This window comes from Spinacia oleracea, chromosome 4 (genome assembly GCF_020520425.1).
Source record: "Spinacia oleracea cultivar Varoflay chromosome 4, BTI_SOV_V1, whole genome shotgun sequence".
NCBI classification, from domain to species: Eukaryota; Viridiplantae; Streptophyta; class Magnoliopsida; order Caryophyllales; family Amaranthaceae; genus Spinacia; species Spinacia oleracea.
In genome coordinates, this window is record NC_079490.1 from 2,800,072 (window position 1) to 2,819,065 (window position 18,994).

Genomic DNA, 18,994 nt, shown 5'->3' on the forward strand with positions numbered 1-18,994 from the left:
ATGCGTGCGACGTTTGAATCCTCGAGGCTTGAACCTATTACATATGCGCTACGGCGTCTGGATCCTTGAGGCTTGAACCAGATAAGCTATTCCGCTATTTCATGTACGCAACGGTGCCTGAATCCTCGAGGCTTGAACCAGACAAGCTATTCCGCTATTCCATATGCGCAACGGCTCCTGAATTCTTGAGGTTGATCCAGATTAGCTACTCATATGTGCAACAAGCATTAAACATACTGAGAAAATAACACGTGATGATACTAACCTGCATCAAGATACATGCATCAGTATAAGGCTATAGGAACAAAAGCTTAGAAAGTTGCTTCACACAGGACAAGTTGCGTCATACACACATATCACTAGAAAAAATGTTAACACCTGAATAGACCACATATTAGGTTGACGGGTTTCCACCCAAAAATCAATTGGTGATATGTGGAGATGGCCACCAATGTTATATGTAAGCGAATATAACTCTATTTCTTTCATTTGAGACAATTAGTCTCAACTCACGTGTGGATTAATCTTACCGCTTAATTGTAATTTAGAATTGATTAACTTTATGTCACACAATTCGAAGAGGATAGTTGCGGGGCATGTGAGTAATCCGCAATTGCGCACGATTGGACAGAGAAAAGAGGGAAAAGGAGACAAAGCAAAAGGGTGAATGGTATGTCGTTTTGTGTGTGTTGAGCCTTGTGTTTGTAGATGATATTGTCGTTTTATTATGTAAATATTGTCACACCATATCTACAACTTAGGGAGTACTTTGTACGAAGAATATCACATATTCACATGTTACGTTAACAAACAATATAGGACTATCACGGGTTCAAGACTTCAAGGACCTCCCACTATTCACATGTTACGTTAATTTCGGGCCGGGCCGGCGGGCCGGGCTCATCTTGATCAGGTCTACTTCAATTACTTGCCTTTAATTTTTTTGTTGGACAGAAATGTGCCTCTATTTAGGGATTCCTCTAAAAATAAATTTTGATTTTATTTACGTTAGACGGCCAAGAAAGATTCGGCTAAAAAATTTGTACGTTATGAATTTATGATTAATGTCAGATCAAGCGTCATACCCGTTATTTCGGGCCAAAATAGCGGGTTCAAGGACCTAGCACTATTCACATGTCAAGCGCCAATTCGCCAAACCCACTATTTCGGACCAAAATAGCGGAATTTTCGAGCCATTCGAATCTCGTCCATTTTATAACTGGAATTCAATTTTGAGTTGCCCAATAACTGCCCAAACCTTTTTTGATTGGGCCGGGTCTGAAAAACGGGCCTAAAATTCTGGCCAAAACCGCTATTTTATATTGCAAAGAAACAAACATACAAAAACACAGAGGGAGTGTACTGTAATGTTATATTGCATATCTGGTAGAAAGTTTAAGATAACAACTTGACAAACAGAAGGTTTCAGAAAATAAAATACAAAGTACATAGTTTTCGGTTCAAACAACGTAACAACACGTTTTCGGTTCAAACAACGTAACAACACGTTTTCGGTTCAAACAACGTAATAACATTTACGTTCAAACGACATAAAAAAAACACACGATAAAAGGAAACGGTCATCAGTTTTTACCCTGATGACTATTAAGAAACAAGCCCTAAGAGAACAGAGGGCATTATGCTTAATTTCTTCATGTATATACTCTCCAATGCATTTCGACTCCAGAACACAACCGCCAGTAGTATCCTAGAAACTCCGGGAAAGAAAACGCTAATTCCAAATTCCGTTCATTTTCATTCCGGGAAAGAGAACAGCAGCCAATCCAACTGACGAGAAAACTACGACGAGCATCACACCACTGGACAAACACACTGACCACTTTGAGACTCCATTAACAGCAGTTTTCTATGTATGTAACTTGTCATCCATCTGAGTGAGTGAGTGACCAAATCTACCTGGGATATCGTGGTCAAAAAGGAGAAAGATGGCGACAGAAAATCATTAACCTTGTGGAAAAGTAGCCATTTTTAATCGTTCCTCACCAGAGGAATCTGCAGAATCTGCGTAGACAACGATGTTTGAGATCAGATGTATACTTCGTATATCACAATTTTACACATTTTTTCAATTAAAAAGACAAAAGTTGATCAATAACAATAAGTTATGTAGTGGAGCTACCGCAATTAAAGAATACTTCCTCCGTTTTGTTTTTACTTGCACCATTTGATTTTTCACCATCTTTAGCCATTAATATCTCTAATTATACATCAGCTAAAATTATTAAAAGTTGATATGTTGACCCTAATGATTTTGGTTAATGACAAAACACAAACTTCCTAATCTGAGTCAAGTTTGTGTGAAGGTTAGGCCATATGTTTCCGAGTTGGAACAAGCTGAGCTGAGGAGTTTTCATGATAGAACAAGCTTTTGTATTACTGACTAACATTTGTTGTTGGTAAAGGAACACCAATCACACAAGTTCCAGAAAAGAGTTTCAACCGGAACTCTGAAGTTCCAATGAAGAGTCAGAGTTGAAGCTCCATGAAGTGTCTACATAAGTCCGGAAAATAATGAGTTTTATTTTAGGATTATGTAAGTATTTAATATTTGCTCTTTAGTATGTGGAACAAAGGAACACGAGGTCTTAGCATAACTTTCGAGTAGATTTAGGAAGTAATTAAAATCGATTTTCTATAAATTAAGAAAACGAATTTTTCCTCCTTAATAATCTCTCTTGGATTCTGTGTACAAATCCTTGGTCAGCACTCAGCAAGGAAAAAGATTTCTGGCTAAAAGATTTTATTTCCTAAAGCTTCTCTTCGGTTTAAAACGGTGTTGCCTGAGAAATTGACTTAAGTACTCCTAGTTTATCTGAACTACCTAATCGTGTGAATTGGCTATCAAGAAACTGGTGGTTAGTGGGTAGTTGAGGGAAACGAGGACACTAACCTAGTTTAGTTCCTCTATAAAAGGCTAAATCCTATTTCAAACAAAACACATCTGACAAACTATTATCTTACATTCTTACCGTTCTTAAAAGAGTTTTCAAAAAGATCAGATTGCTAAGAGTGTGTTCCTAAGTTCCTATTACTACTAAGCTTTTATTCTATACTAGAGTTTTACAAATTTTGAGTTGTAATTTTGGGGTTAAAGGGTAGAGTGATCTTTGAGAGACTTTGAGGGAAGTCTAAGAGTTGGAGAAAGTAAGGCAAAGTAATCAAAGGGGTTGCTGTGGAGAGCTCGTGTTCGAGTGGAACGCGAGTTATTGTATTTTGTAATCGAGGTATTACTTAATAAAAAGAGTTGGGCGTTTTTACTTCTTGATTAGCGTCAAGAAGTTTCCTCAAGTTATATTGTTCTCTCGTACTTTTGTTACTTCAGTCTTGAAGTTTTAATTCCGCAAGAAACTTTATCCCAAGTTCCAAATACAATTCACCCCCCAAGTTGGAGGTTTTTACTTTTTGATTAGCGTCAAGACGTTTCCTCAAGTTATATTGTTCTCTCGTACTTTTGTAACTTCAGTCTTGAAGTTTTAATTCCGCAAGAAACTTTACCCCAAGTTCCAAATACAATTCACCCCCTTGTTCCGCGTGTTCCAATTAGAATATCATGATATTTTGAAAATATATACCGAGACGAATCTAACAAAATCCCACATGACTATATAATTCATTATGTATAAATCACATAAAGTTGATAAAAGATAGTGTGTGAATAGTGTAAAATTGCAAAGAAAGTAGAAGACTATTACGGTAGTAATGTAGTATCAAAGGAATATACTCACAAGTTTGGCAGTTAGTCCTTGCTGGACACCTAACACCACCCATCACCTCGTACACGGAAAAGACATTGAGAGCAGTACAAAAGCTGGGGTGTGCACTTGGCAAAATAATGCAGGACAGGATGTTCACCAAAATCAATCTCCGGGCCTTGAAAAGAAGGAAACAACAGTCAGCATGGGTTTAGCTCAATGCCAATAACTTAGCAATGAATACTCGAGGTTCATGAGGAATAGGCTCTGTTCTGTTCACCTTATTTCCACTTATTTCAGGAAAAATAAGTTCAGATAAGTTCAGGAAAAATAAGTATTGGCCAAATATAATTTATAACTAATATAAGTTCAGTTAAGTTCAGTTAAGTTCAGATAAGATAAGTTCAATTAAGTTCAGATAAGATAAGTTCAATTAAGTTCAGATAAGATAAGTTCAAGATAAGTCTAGATAAGATAAGTTCAGTTAAGTTCAGATAAGTGAAATTCAGGTGAATAGAACGCACCCTAAGATGGCACTACAAGAGAACGGCACTCACCATCCACGTCATCAAAACACCGTCAAAGAATTCTCACACACGATATTGGCCAGTCCAGGGGGATTGTCCTTGGTACTGCTCCGGCTGAGGAGTGAACTGATGAAGATTTCCAGTCATAGCATGCTGTTGCTCAAGCAACTTGTTGTGTCCAATGTTATTATGGTTCAGATTTTGAAAAGGCTGGTAATCTGAATAGCTTTTCAAGTTCCCACCTTGAAATTGAACGGCAGAACCCTGCATTCCCGGAAACGGCATTCCAATATTCCCATTTGAGCTATTCATATGACTTAATACATTGTTATTACTACCAGGATTCGGTCCCATACTGTTTGCTGAGGGTGGCATGTGATACCCATCTAACCAGCTATAGTCATCAACTGCTAAAGACCCGTTACTAGACATCGGCATGCTAACATGTTTCGGAGGAACATGGCTAAACCCGGGTGGAGGCCCAAGATGCCTAACGGGCCGGCCCGCTTGACTCTTAAAAGCCGTTGAAGAAAACGACGGTTGCTTTACACCCATATTATCAGGCGGGTTTTCGGGAAATGCAGCATAATCCATCTTGGATGAGATCATAACTTCTGGACCTCTTCTGTAGTCTGAGTATACTAAAGCAGGATCCATGAAACTCGCAGGTGGTTGAGGAGGCATCCGTGAACCAGTTACCGGAAAACGCATGCTTCCTTTCATTTCGGAATTCATTTCATGGCCGTTTTCCGTAAACCTTAATCTGTTCATCCCATCTAAAAGAGAAGCTTGTTGTTGTTGTTCAACAAGCCATGATGAAGAATTAGGCAAATCCCTCACTGGAAAATGCTGTGGGGCCACATTGCCAAATGTCGGGATACGTTCTGATGTTGTAACCTGTGGGTAGTGCACACTGGATGATACAGGTGGGGTACTTCTTTCCTGCTTAGAATCTTCCGGAAAGTTCCATGTTGATTCAATGGCAGCATCAATCTTCTTCTTCTCAACAAGTGCTGGTTTGAAAACAATCTCTTCATCATCATCATCTCCTTCACATAGTTGTTGAACATTTTCCCTCGTTATCATAGAATTAACAGATGACACTGTAACAACTTGCTCAGTTGAAGGTGATTTGGCTATCCCCATATAGGAGTTTGGCTTGTTATTGTCAGAAACTTGTGGTTGAACTCCAATAACAAACCGTTTCGCCTTTGAATCGAAGGACACGGATTTTCGATCAACCATTGCTACACTAGCCAAAGCTCTACCTGCAGAAATGACTCTTTTGACCCGAGTTCTCTTTTCTTTGGTGCTGCCACCAACACCGGTTGACTGCTTTCTAGAAAAATCTAGAATATTCTGTGCAGGAAGAATGGGCGAAAACCCCCTCAACTCAAAATCCTCTGACAAAGCAAGTCGGCTTTCAGTTTCCCCTTCATCATACCTAGCCATGTTAGTAAAACAAGTTTCATCCCCATCGTCATCAACTGTAACCAGACGACTAGCAAGAAGCTTATTAAGCAAAGCTATGGAATTCTTCCAGAATGATGATTTTGCAGCAATTGGTTTTTTATCATCATTGGTGCAAGCTGCGAAATCTGGACAACACGCTAACCACTCGAGAAATACCAGAATTCCAGGTAAAAGGAAACTAGATGAAGGATCATGAAGTTGTACTGATCTTTCGACAATAAGACTCATAAGCTCAAAAGTAACAGAACGGGCGCTCTCACATAGAAGATTGTGTTGTAAGATTTCAGCATAAGATTGACCTTCGTTTTTCTTACTCACGTTGAAAAATGTGTATACAAGGATAGCCACGAGTCTCAAAATGGCAAGTCCGTTCTCATTACTATCTCTGCCGAAATTCAACTCTTCCTCTGCTCCAGAAGAAAGAAGCTCGTGAAAAGCCCCTCTTACTGAAGAAAGAACAGCAGCAAATGTCTCCAGGCTAAAAGAAGAGAAAAATAAAAATTAGAAAATACTATAATCACTTTTTGGTGCGTTAAAGATGAAAATTTAAGTACCTAGTCCGAGTGAATAAAATGCCATGTAGCCGAACAAACTGAGTACAGAATTCCTTATATTTTTCCTTGATACTAACTTCTTTGTCACCATTGGTCTTTGTTGTCTCAATCAGCTGAGTATAGCTTTGACGATTCTGTAATGATTCCGACATTATGTCAGAAAAAAAACTCTATTGTACAATCAGTCAACCAAGCCAACATGGACAATACTAAATGAGATTACTCCCATCTCAATGCTTAAGATGAAAGTATGAAACCCTAGTTCTGATAGACAATACCTAGCTTATTCCTTATCAAGAAATTGAAAAAGAAAAAGAAAAGCGTAATTAGAATCTTATCAATATGAGGAAGTTCAAAGAACATGAGAACACCTTGACAAGGCATTTCAAGAAATGGATTATGACACACCGCTCTTGAAGTAATGAAAACATAACGCATGCCTGGAGGATACTTATCCAAGTTTTATATAAACATTCTAGGGTAAAAAGCATGCAAACAACCACCTCATCCCTCAAGCTTAACCAAGTACTGGGACACATGAAGTTCATTGCGAAGGAGTGAGAACCCCAACTAAAGAACTATAATGTTAAATGTAGAATATGATCACTTTTTTCTTCCAAAGATCAACAAACCACTGATTTCTTACGTATTATCTTCAGAAAATGGGAGGAATTCTAATTGATGCAGGATTATGTACCTTTTCAAATGCGATAACCAAGTTATCTTTTGCAGTTGGAAAAGGAATCTCAGCAGCCAAACTTCTAAAGTACCGATACACAGCCACCAGTTCATCACTTGAGTAAGTAGACAATATTGCAAGCTGACAACAAATAATTAACCCGGAACAAATTATAAATCTTGCAAAAATATATACAAAAAAAAAGTTCCTCTCAAAGAATTACGGAGTAAGAAAAATAAAAACCAACAAACAAATAAATAGGCCACTTAACTAAATTGGTTGGTAAAGAAGTTAGCACCCTATCGCCACATTGGTAAAAAAATTATTAAAGGTAAAAGCTGGTGTGAAAGTTAACAACCGGCGACATATAGGTTTTGTGGCCAGATCCTGCGCGTAATGTTGAACTTCTTTTAGCTATTTTCAACCTTTTTGTTTTTGATGATAGAAATATTGCAAAATCCTTCTTCAATTACAAATCTCCCTCTTTTAGTTCAACTTCAATCACAATGAAGAAGCTTTGAGTTTAAAGAAGCAGAAGTGGATCAGAAATATTCATTTTAATGACCTCGTTCCCAATTGTAATACCCAAAAAAAATGAATGAAATAGACCCAAATTAACACCTTTTCCCTCCCTAAAATATAGTATATTATGTCATGAAACAAGTCCTGCTCTCACGAGAGGCCGTTGTCTAGCTCAGACGAGAAATATAAAGCTGTTCACTAAATCATCCAACACTTCCATCAATCACTTTCTTTCCTTTGATGAGCTATTTTATTCTTTTGTTGAATTCTGATAAATATAAAAAGAAATTAGAGAAAACAAAAACTACTTATGTTTTAGGTGCATCTCCTCAATTCATTGTTGCTGCTAGAGGGAAAGGCAGTGGAAGAGCAACAGGCGAAACAGGGATACTGTTTTCAGAATAATTTTCGCAAACAAAAAAGAAACATGCACAAACTCTGACCCAAGAATTAGACTTATATGTCGCTGGTGGTTATCTTTTATACCTATATGTCACCATCAGTGGTACCTAATTCTCTAATCACCCCCACGAACCACGAACCAAATAAACGAATTATAACATGAAAATGGTACAATTTTGGTCTAATTTAGCAAATTAGGTAGCGAATTGCGTACCCGTACCCAGTCTCATACTAGCGAATCAGGTAACACTGGTCACCATTGAAAACTTTAATATTGCCAATGTGGCAAACGGGTGCTAATTTTATATCAATCTGATTAATTGGCCCAATTAAATAGATAAGTAAGATAAAAAAACCTGATGATGTGGATTCCCATTGGATGGCCAAAGAGATGCAGCTTGCAAATAGTAACTTGAAGCTGCAGAAAACTCACGAGCTCTAGATTCGCCCTCCCCATATACGCCTTTGTAACGTGCAAGATCACCTAGATAGATGAGAGAACGATGACACGATACCAATGCTTTTTTTACATCAGATGATTTTGCAGTGTCAGTTCCCATAACAGCTTCACTGTCTGAATCTTCGGTAAAATGCCCTAAAGGGAGACCACACTTTGCTCTAATTTTAAGAATCAGGTCATGATAGAAACCAGTAGCTTCAGATAGAAAGGCCTTAAATTGGACACGTATTTTCGTTATTCTTTCTTGTTGAGAAGCTCTCCCACCATTAGTAGTTGCAGCAGATGATCGTTGAGCAGCACTGAAGTGTGCTCTAAATTCCTCAATTCTCTTGTAATGAAGTTGCCATAGGGAAAATTCAACATTATGTTTTTCAGAAAAAGCATTATCTTCAAGTATTATTGCCTCGTAATTTTCCCGCATCTGATACCAAGCATTGGGATCAGATGGAATCTTTGCCTGGAGTGACTTCTGCCGCTTCTTATCCAACTCAGCATTCTACAGGAAAAGATTTTTCTTAAGTCCACAAGAGGAATATAACTTAAACAACAATGTGAATCTATCTGAATGATATTTTATGTCCAATTATAAAAGCATCAATAGGAAAAATAGGAGTGCATGCACAAAATAAGATCACACATAGCAATATCTTACTTCCTATGTTCTTATTTCCATGACACAATTGGGTTTTGGACACTGTTCACACAAGCTCCTTCAACTTTCTTTAATGATTTATACTTAAGAAGTATGGGGTATTATTAAATTCGTCTCAATAAATAGTTTTTAAATATCGACTTTTTATAATTTTTTCTTATCCATAATTGAAGATATTAATGTTTGAGATCATGTATCGGAAACATGCCTAAATAATTGTGTCATGTAAATAAGAATGGAGAAAGTATACTACAATGAAGCATAAACGAAAAGTGCATCGGCAAACATGCCTAAATATTTGTGTCATGTAAATAAGAACGGAGGAAGTATACTACAATGAAGCATAAACGAAAAGTGCAAAACATAGAACGGAGAAGGGCAAAACATAATACCTTGTTATACAACTGTTGAGCCTTTGATGCTGAATTAGGTGTCTTTTCCATCTGAACAATCGTCAATTATGACTATCTCAATCTCACTCAACATTAACCCTGATCATAACATTAGTAAGAAAACCCATCATTAAAATCTCAATAAAACATTGGAAGGAAAAGGGTGTTGAAACTTCCGCATCATATAATCAAACCATATACCAATGCAGCAAACATCCGGTGCCTCAAATAGCTCAAGAAGCTTAAATAACATCTGAAACTTAAATAACATCTAACATGTGCAAGCATTGAACTTTTAATTAACAAGACACTTAAAAGGGCCCTGTTAAACTAACTGTGTCATCATAAGCTTCTCCTAGTCCGCAAAAGCCGGGTATAGACCCACTTCTAAATTTGCAATAATCAATGAAAATCAACTCTGATCTTTCGTGACCGTCTTCAAAATCAAAACCAAAAACCAACTGAACCCTACAAAAGCATAAGAAAATACCCAGATTGCACCATATTCAATGATCATAAGTTCATTCTGGTAGCCCAAACCTTTATTAGTGTTTAATTCGACATGTCAAACCCGGCAAATAGAAACCCAGATTACAGCAGTAACCAACTAAAACTAAATTTCCCAGCTCAAACAAGTCTAAATTGATGATACTATTGCTTAAATTTACAAGCTTAGAAACAAAAACCCCAACACAAGCAAAGATGCTATAACCCAATTCTTGATTTAAAGTAAAGGCACCGATCAACCAACAATTGATATTCAACGCAAAAATCAACAACCATTCTTAAATAATCAAAACCCAGAAAAAAGTTCATTAAACCCAGAAAAGGGTTCAATCCGAAACACCAAATTAATCAAACACGCAAGAAAAAGACCCAATTTTTAGGGAAAAGGTACAAAATTGACAATTGGGTACCCTAGAACTCCAGTTTAAAAAATCAGAGAAAACAAAAACAACCCAGAAATGTCAATGAAAAATAATACAGACCCAATCAAATAGCTAGAACAATCGGAAATTAAAAACAAGAAATTGAAGAAGATAAGAGTTGAATTAGTTACCCTAGGAAGACTGGTGCAGACAGAATGGAAGGTGGAGTAGAGAGAGAAAGGGGTAGAATTTGTGTTGTTGGTGGGTCAATCTTAGAGAGAGAAAATTACAAGTGAGAGAGATTTGGGGAAAATTTGACTCAGAGGCTCAGGTCTAGGAGAAGTAAAGAGACGGAACAAAACACGTTATGTAGAATTTTGCAAATACACAAATTAATTTTCACAAATTTTAATTTTTGAAAAGATTAGGGTTCTTCATGTCAAAAGATAGAGAAATTTGGTTATTTTTTACCCTTTTTATGTTTGATTAATTAATTTTAATAAGATTTGAATGTAGTGTGAACTCTTATGATAGGATTAATTGTAGTTTGATTTAGTGTTGGCGGTGACCGTGAAATTGATTTGTTGGTAAAGAATCACTAGGGATCACAATAACTATCAAATATTTGAATAGAATCAGATGCGGATCACACATATAGATTATCTTTATAGATTGTATGATTGCTTATTAATGAATTGTTTGCCAATATAAATAAAATAAAATAAATACGAGTAAAATAAATAAATTTATGTTGACTCTTTATTAGGGTCGGTCCAACTAGGTTAGCCAGTGTGCTATACAATATAAATACAATAACATAAAATATTGTTTAAAAAAATAGGGTTCTTTTATGGTATGATTAATTGTAGTTAGTATAGGTCGTGAATAAAGAATCATACGAGATCATAACAACCATCGAATGTTCGAAAGAAATCAGATTATGAATCAAATGCAAATCACACAAACAAATTTGTTGGGGATTATATAATATGATTGCTTATTAATGAATAGATGTTACTATATAAAACAAAAACAAAAAAAAAACATATTTAAGATAACTCTTTAATAGTCACAGTGCATGAAAATATGACATGTCTACGAAGATGATGTAAGTATTGATTTGCTTTAGTGATGTGGATTTGAATAGCTATGGTTAAGGTTCAAAGAATCAAGGTCAACATCATGGTTCGAGTGAGAGTTGTACAACAGAAAAGAAACTTGGCATACAATGAGTCTATTACGCTTATTCCCAGTACTATTAGGAACTTAGGATAAGTCATGTCTGTTAATACTTTAGTAGGAGTCATACACGGTTTGACTAGAATTGGAGTTTTTGTGTTTGTGTTCTACGTAATTTAGAATTCTCATATTGCCTATAGGTCCTTATGTTGTTACTTAATTACACATTGTGATTAAGATTAATAGATTTTTGAGTTTTGTGATAAAAACTTTTGAGAGTAGGTGAGATGCATATTAGCCCATATTAACGTTTCTAGTTTGATATGCTTGATCAAATTGTTAGTTTAGTCGTTCGACTCCAAAGTAACACCCAAGTTTTGTAAAGTATGTCTGACCGATCAGAATCATATCATTAGTTATAGTTTTAAACTACTTATTCTAGTGATCCGGGACGCACTTTTCAAAAATCACTAAGATCATTGTTCAAGGAACTAAGAATACCATGACACAATATTGGTTGCCCCAATTATGAGACTTGTTCACCACATCATTAGTTGCCCTAATTCCCTAAATTTCATAAGCATGAATATTCCCTCTTTTTTTTTTTTACTTTGTCAACACTAGTTGTACCATTAAAGTGGTGATAAAAGTTACAAGCACATTTCATTGAACGTGAAGTCATAGATTCAAACATTGATGAGCACGAGATAGGAGAAAAGTTCAAAGAACTGAGAGATTTGCATGAGAAGTTAAAAAAACAAAGGTCTTTTCGAGTTTCACTGCAGATGAGGACGAAAAGGGATCGCAAAGATGGAAGGAGCAACTTCAAAACTAAAAATACCGTGATACAAGTTGTTACCAAGTTTCTCAAAACCAGAAGTTTTAGAAAGGAAAGGAGACTAAGGAGACAGGCTGCATTGCTGGTTTGAATGTAGGACAACGGCTGTAGTGCCAATCTGGGCGTAGGACACTGCAATGGGTGTAGGACAACGGCTAGGATGTAGGACACCTGCTGCAGTGCTGGTTTAGATTAAACCTGATCAACTACAGCCCGGCCCAAAAAAAGTCCTGGTTTGGGCAGCCTCATATACGCGTTTTTAGACCAACACCCGAATCTGGCCCAAAAAGGTCCAGAAAACCCTTTTCGACCTGAAAAGCCCGCACCAATTTTTTTATGCATGAGTTTTTATGTTAAAGCCCGACCCGGCCCGACCCGAATTTGGTCACCTCAAGTTTGGATGTAGGACACCGCATCGGATTTTGGACACCGGCTGCAGCATGGTTTGGATGTAGGACACCGGCTGCAATGCGGGTTTGGATCTTTCAACTCTGATCTATGCTATAAAACTGCTGATATTGTGCTGCAGTTGCAACTGTGTGTTTGATTACCAGATTAATCTGGGATGAAATGCTTCCCCCATACCTGCAGAACACCTTATGAACCATATCCAGATTTATTCTTGCTTAACACTTATGCTGTCAATCTTGTTAAAGAAGGGACATGAATTGTGCCTCTGAAGCTTAAAACAAGTACCACTGACAAAGTCTGATATTGTTACAAACTGTTTTCTGTCAGCATTTTCTGAGTTCTGTACATATTTTGCACAAACAAAAAAGCAGAAGAAGTATAAAAGTAACAAACCTGGAAATTTTTTGCAACTTCATATATGAATAACTTGATAGTAAAATATTTACAGCACAGGAAATCATTTCCTAGATTAGCTACAACAAACAGTTGCAGAAAACTACCAAAAAATAAAAAAAAGTTTGAAACTCTTTCTTTAACATGTACAGAATGTGATGGATATATTACCACAAGTCCACAACATTTTAAAAAAAAAACGAAAACTATAAACAAACTTCATACTCCATACTTGATGATTTGATGTATGATCATTCATTCTATCTTCACGTTTGTTCGCCAACTCCATCCTTTCCACCCCATGTTGCTCAACCATCCAAATTGAAGCAAAGGCTGTCCTGATTGAAGCTTCACAAGATATGTTCTGTACGGTACAAGTATGTTCCTGAGACCTGTCAAAAATGTCAGAAATTCAGACAGTTTAATTGATAACTCAACAATTCAAGAACAAAAACGAAAGGAAAGAAAGCAACTCCAGGATTTTTTTTCATATTTTCCACCTTTTAAATTTCAGATTTGTATATTTACCACCTCAATTTTATGAAAAGTTCCGTATTCACCACTTTTTCATCTGATTTTTCATCCATGTGAACTCCAGTTAACCAACTTCTTTAATTTTCCTCATCTTTCATTTAGGTTTCCAATTAAGAAAAAAAATTAGTTAAATAGGATTCACATGGACCGAAAATTTGATGAAAACGGATAAGGGTGGTGAATTTAAAACATTTCACAAAATTAAGGTTGTAAATAGAAGGTAGTAAATACAAAACCTGAAACATAAAAGGTGGTAAATATCAAAAATATCCAAAATCTATATAAAAAAAATGAATGCAAACTACCTTGAGTGCACATTGTCCTATAAACATGAGCAACATGTTTATTCCCCTTAGTCTGCACATGAGTCTTCTCTAAACACTCGAGAAAAGCCAGATCCGCCTCCAACAGCTTAGCTTGGTCATGAGTGTCATAGCCTATATCATGACAATAGCAACAATAATCCAACCAATCTATAGGCCGTTTGTCCCAAACGTGGGACCCGCCGTCCTTCCCACTCGACCAATTCGGCCCACAATAATGACCGTATCTAGGAAAGAACTGAGACAAGAAAGCCCGTGGGCCCGTATGCCAAGGAACCTTAGACACGTACGGTCTGAACCGTAGTTGAGGGGACTTAGTAGCGGTTTGCAAATCACTAACTCGTGATCTTGCTCGTCTTGTTAAGTCTTTGTTTATTGTAGTTGGAATTGGTAATTTATGTTTGAGATTTACGGCCCAAGGGATGATTGAAAGAAGGGACCATCCGAAGAAGTTGATGTCAATTGAAGGGCTTTTTTCGTGGGATTGTGTAGCTGTAAGTGGGGATTTCAGTGTTTGTTCCATCACATTGTTTTTCTGGGTTTTATCAGGTAACTTGATGCTCATCACTAAAAGAAGGATAAGCTAATCTTGATGCGAAAGATGTACTTAATTCCAGATTAAAGAAAGAACACCCCTGTCATTTTATACAGAACATCAAATTGTCAATACAACATAAACAAACATGTTAATCATCAGAATTTTCATTCCTCACCAAATCACCTGTTATTCAAAAAACTCATACAACACTTGATCACTCCAAACTAGACCGGAATTGTAATGTCTGAAAAATCATTTTGATACTCGAACATGACAAGAATGAAAAGGAAAAAAACTCTCTTTGCCCTCTACAAATTAGACTCAACATATACCAAAATTCGAGTTTCCACTAGTATACGGTGCTAGACAACGAAAACTCAAGCCGGAATTAAGAAATTCACCCATACTCTACTGACAACAAGTTCTACTACTGTCTGCTAACGCTTGATCACCAAAGCACCAGTTGCATGTTATCCTAAACATTCAAAGTAGACCGGAATTGTATGTCGGAAAAAATTATTTGATACTCGAACATACAACAATGAAAAAGAAACTCTTGCCCTCTTCAAATTAGACCCAATATAGACAAAAATTCGAGAAAATCCACAAGCATATGGTGCCAAACAACGAAAACTCAAGCCGAGTCTAAGAAATTCACCCATACTCTTCTGACCACAAGGTCTACTACTGTATACTACCTCAGAATTTAATTCCTCGCAAAAGCACCTGTTGCAGGTTATCCTTCGCATTCAAAGAGGTCATACACCACTTGATCACTCCAAACTAGACCAGAATTGTAATGTCGAAAAGTTCATTGAGTAATCAAACATGACAAGATTGACAACAACAGCAAAAAAAACAACAAAAACTTGCCCTCTTCAAATTAGACCCAAAACAAATTTCGAGAATCACTAGTCTATATTGCCAGGCAACGAAAACTCAAGCCGAGTCCAAGATATTCACCCATACTCTTCTGACCATAAGGTCTACTACTGTCTACTACCTCAGAAATTTCAGTCCTCAGAAAAGCACCTGTTGCATGTTATCCTTAGCATTCAAATAAGTCATAGAACACTTGATCACTCCAAACTAGACCGGAATTATAATGTCTAAAAAATATTTGATACTCGAACATGAAAACAAGGAAAAGAAACTATTGCCCTCTTCAAATTAGACCCAACATATACCACAATTTCGAGAATCCACTAGTATAAACTCAAGCCCAAGTCTAAGAAATTCAACCACACTCTTATGACCACAAACTACTGTCTACTACCTCAGAATTTTCACTCCTCACAAAAGCACCTGTTGCATGTTATCCTTATCATTCAAACAAGTCATACAACACTTGATCACTCCAAACTAGACCGGAATTGTAATGTCGAAAAGTTCAATATGCTACCTCAGAATTTTCACTCCTCAAAGTTTCTCAAACATGACAAGATTGACAACGACAAGAAAAAAAAATCTTACCCTCTTCAAATTAGACCCAACATATACCAAAATTCGAGAATTCACTAGTACACGGTGCCGGACAACGAAATTTCAGGCCGAGTCTAAGAAATTCACCCATACTCTTCTGACCACAAAGTCTACTACTGTTTACTACTCCCTCCGTTCCTAAATACGTGTCCAGTTCCCATAAATAGTGTTCCCTTATAAGTGTCTAGTTTCCATTTTTGGACATACACCTTTCCCACTTTTCCATACACTTTTCCCACTTTTCCACACACTTTTCCCACTTTTCTATAAATCATTATTACTTTTTCTTACACATTCTACACTTTTACCACTTTTCAAGCACCACATCCACTTTTATATATACTTTATTAATAAACAATTATCTACATTTTCCTTTCCCCCAAAAAAACATTCACAATCATTACCTCTTACACTCCATTCAATTTTATTAATTACCGTGTAAATGTCCAAAGTGGACACGTATTTAGGAACGGAGGGAGTACCTCAGAATTTTCATTCCTCACCAAAGAGCCTGTGCAAGTTATCCTTAACATTGAAATAAGTCATACAATACTTGATCACACCAAACTAGACCAGAATTGTAATGTCGAAAAGTTCAGTCAGTACTCAAACAGTCAAACATGACAAGATTGACAACAACAACAACAACAACAACAACAACAACAACAAAAGATCTCTTTCCATATCCAAATTAGACCCAACATATACCAAGATTTAGAGAATTCAATAGTATACGGTGCAAGACAAAGAAAACTCAAGCCAAATCTAAGAAATTTACCATACAACTACCACTTCCTGACATGGTTTGAGCTGCATACTATTTGCACAAATGGTGGCGAAAACATCACCAATCATATACAGTGAGAAAAACACAGTTACATGCACATCTTTTAATCATACCTCTTTGAAAAATTTGCCAAAATTCTCTTAATTCATACCTAATTTTCCAGACTGTCCAATTTTTTTTTGCCATAATGGGTATTTAATAATGTCAAAACAATCATCTCCTAGAACCAAAAACCTCAGCTTCATAAAGAAATAAACCCACTTCAATTACTCTTCAATTTCGACCCCAATTTCCAAATTTCACCCCATAAATCATTAATAAAAACAAGGGTTTCATTACATAATTAATCATCTTCTTCCACTTTCCTTAATTTACCCAATTGAAAACAAACAAACATGAATCAAACCCTAAAAAGGAAAATTCCCAGATAAAATTCAGCAAGAACAGCATTAAAATTACGCGGAATTATGTAAAATTCAAGCTCAAATAACAGAACAAAAGGGACTTACATTCGCAATTGGGAAATCGGGTGTTGGATAGGAGAGAGAAAGAAGTGGAAACTGGGGTTGAGTGGCGTTTTTGTGCTTGTGTTTAAGAATTGGTGGATGGAAACAACATTGGGAATTGCGAAGAAAGATTGAAATTCGGGCGTCTTTCGTTTTCAGCGAATTTAATGGTGGATATTCATTTTCTTCAATCTACAGTTTACGAATATACTGCAACAAAATTAATTTGTTTCGCCGCATATTATTGGGTCGGTTTTTCTGTTGGATTTAGAACTACCCAGCATTTCGTCTACTTTTGTGTGGTCCCGGTCTATAACTCCGGGTCGGGTTTGAATCGAGTAACTAGCTTTTTGGTCCGGAAGATACCCGAGTTTTTTTTTTTTTTTTTTGAGAAAAAAGGCCCCGGCCTCTAGTTCTCATTAGCACTTAAACAAAAATCCAAAGCAATTACATCTTCAATCATACTTGGACAACTCCCTACCCACACTCTCGTAGAAAACTCGAGTGGGTAAGGTGAGCCATAGCATGAGCCGCCATATTGGCCTCCGTAAAAATATGAGAAAATTGAATTACATCAAAATGTCTAGTAAGTGCAATGATTTCTCGGATAAACATGCCTAGATAAGACGCATCATTCTTCTTGCAATTTATTAATTTAACTACTTGCAAGCAATCACATTCTACTAATACCTTCTTTGCATTACATTGCAGTGCCATCTTCAAACCAAGAACAATAGCTTTTGCTTCTGTGACGATACCCCGAGTTACTACATTAACAACATTCACGTTTACTATAATTATTATTTTTGCAATAATAACATAGATTAGTGGTAAAACCTATTGTTTAAACTTAGGGTTTCAAACCTTATGCGAATCATGCTTGATCACGTATGCTTTCTTATAAGTCGGGTTATTTTGATTTTTCGATTATATGTTAATCTAACGGGCTACGCAATTTATTAAATGTTTTGTAATAGTTAACGGAATCCAATGTCTAACTGATTTTATTTAGAGCTTCCCCCTGATTTATTATTGACTTTTGTTGTGCACCTTTATAAATGGTATGTCTCTAAAGCACCTAAAATCCATCAAGTCCTGCAAAGCAAATACATTCTCGTCGTCGGCCTCGCTTGTGTCGGTTGTGCGCAAACAAGCGCTCTGATTGACCATCGGCCCTCACTATTGTAGTCAATACGCAAGCCTGCAAGAGTGCCATTTTTGAACCAAACACTTGATCATACCCCCTAAGAGCTCGGAGGAGCCGATACACTCATTCTACACAAGGCTTGTACTATTGATGCTCCATAACCAAGAGTGCGTCGCATGACCCGATTTCAAAAGATTTAGACTGTCACAACAACGAGTAACGTCACTACAAAAATTTGTATATTTTATGACAACCTAATAACGACGGGTAAAAATCCCGTCGCAAAAGGGCTTTTGCGACGGGGACAACAACCCAACAAAGACGGGAACACCCGTCGCAAATGTCTTTTACGACAGTTTAATGACGGGATTTTCCATTAACGACGGCACCCTTTTATAACGGGTTCGCGACGGAAAATCCCGTCGTTAATCAACAATTATTGACCTTTAGCGACGGGATTTCCCGTCGTTAATAGTACCATATCTTATAGTGCGTTAAGGAGACCTAGGGTTTTTTTTTGGTTTACTTAGTCTAGTGAATGATGAAAATTGTGAATTTATTTTAAGCATGAAATTTGTGATTGAATTTCTTCTAATCATTATGTAGGTTCGAT

The 18,994-nt window shown here is 36.7% G+C and overlaps 2 protein-coding genes across 3 annotated transcripts; both read right to left on the bottom strand.

Moving 5' to 3' along the window:
- Positions 1 to 1,358: 1,358 nt before the first annotated feature.
- Positions 1,359 to 10,593, bottom strand: LOC110783316 (nonsense-mediated mRNA decay factor SMG7). 2 transcript variants are annotated; one of them, XM_021987641.2, is made up of 8 exons: positions 10,435 to 10,593; positions 9,375 to 9,473; positions 8,227 to 8,826; positions 6,965 to 7,087; positions 6,268 to 6,401; positions 4,271 to 6,191; positions 3,747 to 3,891; positions 1,359 to 2,022 (listed from the first exon to the last, which is right to left on the bottom strand). In XM_021987641.2, exons 2-6 carry the CDS (start codon positions 9,423 to 9,425, stop codon positions 4,304 to 4,306), a joined length of 2,796 nt encoding a protein of 931 aa, XP_021843333.2. In that variant the 5' UTR covers positions 9,426 to 9,473; positions 10,435 to 10,593; the 3' UTR covers positions 1,359 to 2,022; positions 3,747 to 3,891; positions 4,271 to 4,303. The 2 variants fall into 2 exon arrangements, with proteins under 2 accessions (XP_021843333.2, XP_021843334.2); XM_021987642.2 differs by having other exon boundaries at positions 4,238 to 6,191.
- A 2,463-nt stretch (positions 10,594 to 13,056) lies between these two features.
- Positions 13,057 to 17,453, bottom strand: LOC110783318 (uncharacterized). The gene is made up of 3 exons (XM_021987643.2): positions 17,238 to 17,453; positions 13,904 to 14,556; positions 13,057 to 13,456 (listed from the first exon to the last, which is right to left on the bottom strand). The coding sequence occupies exons 2-3, from the start codon at positions 14,484 to 14,486 to the stop codon at positions 13,320 to 13,322; spliced, it is 720 nt and encodes a 239-aa protein (XP_021843335.1). The 5' UTR covers positions 14,487 to 14,556; positions 17,238 to 17,453; the 3' UTR covers positions 13,057 to 13,319.
- Between the last annotated feature and the right edge of the window lie 1,541 nt (positions 17,454 to 18,994).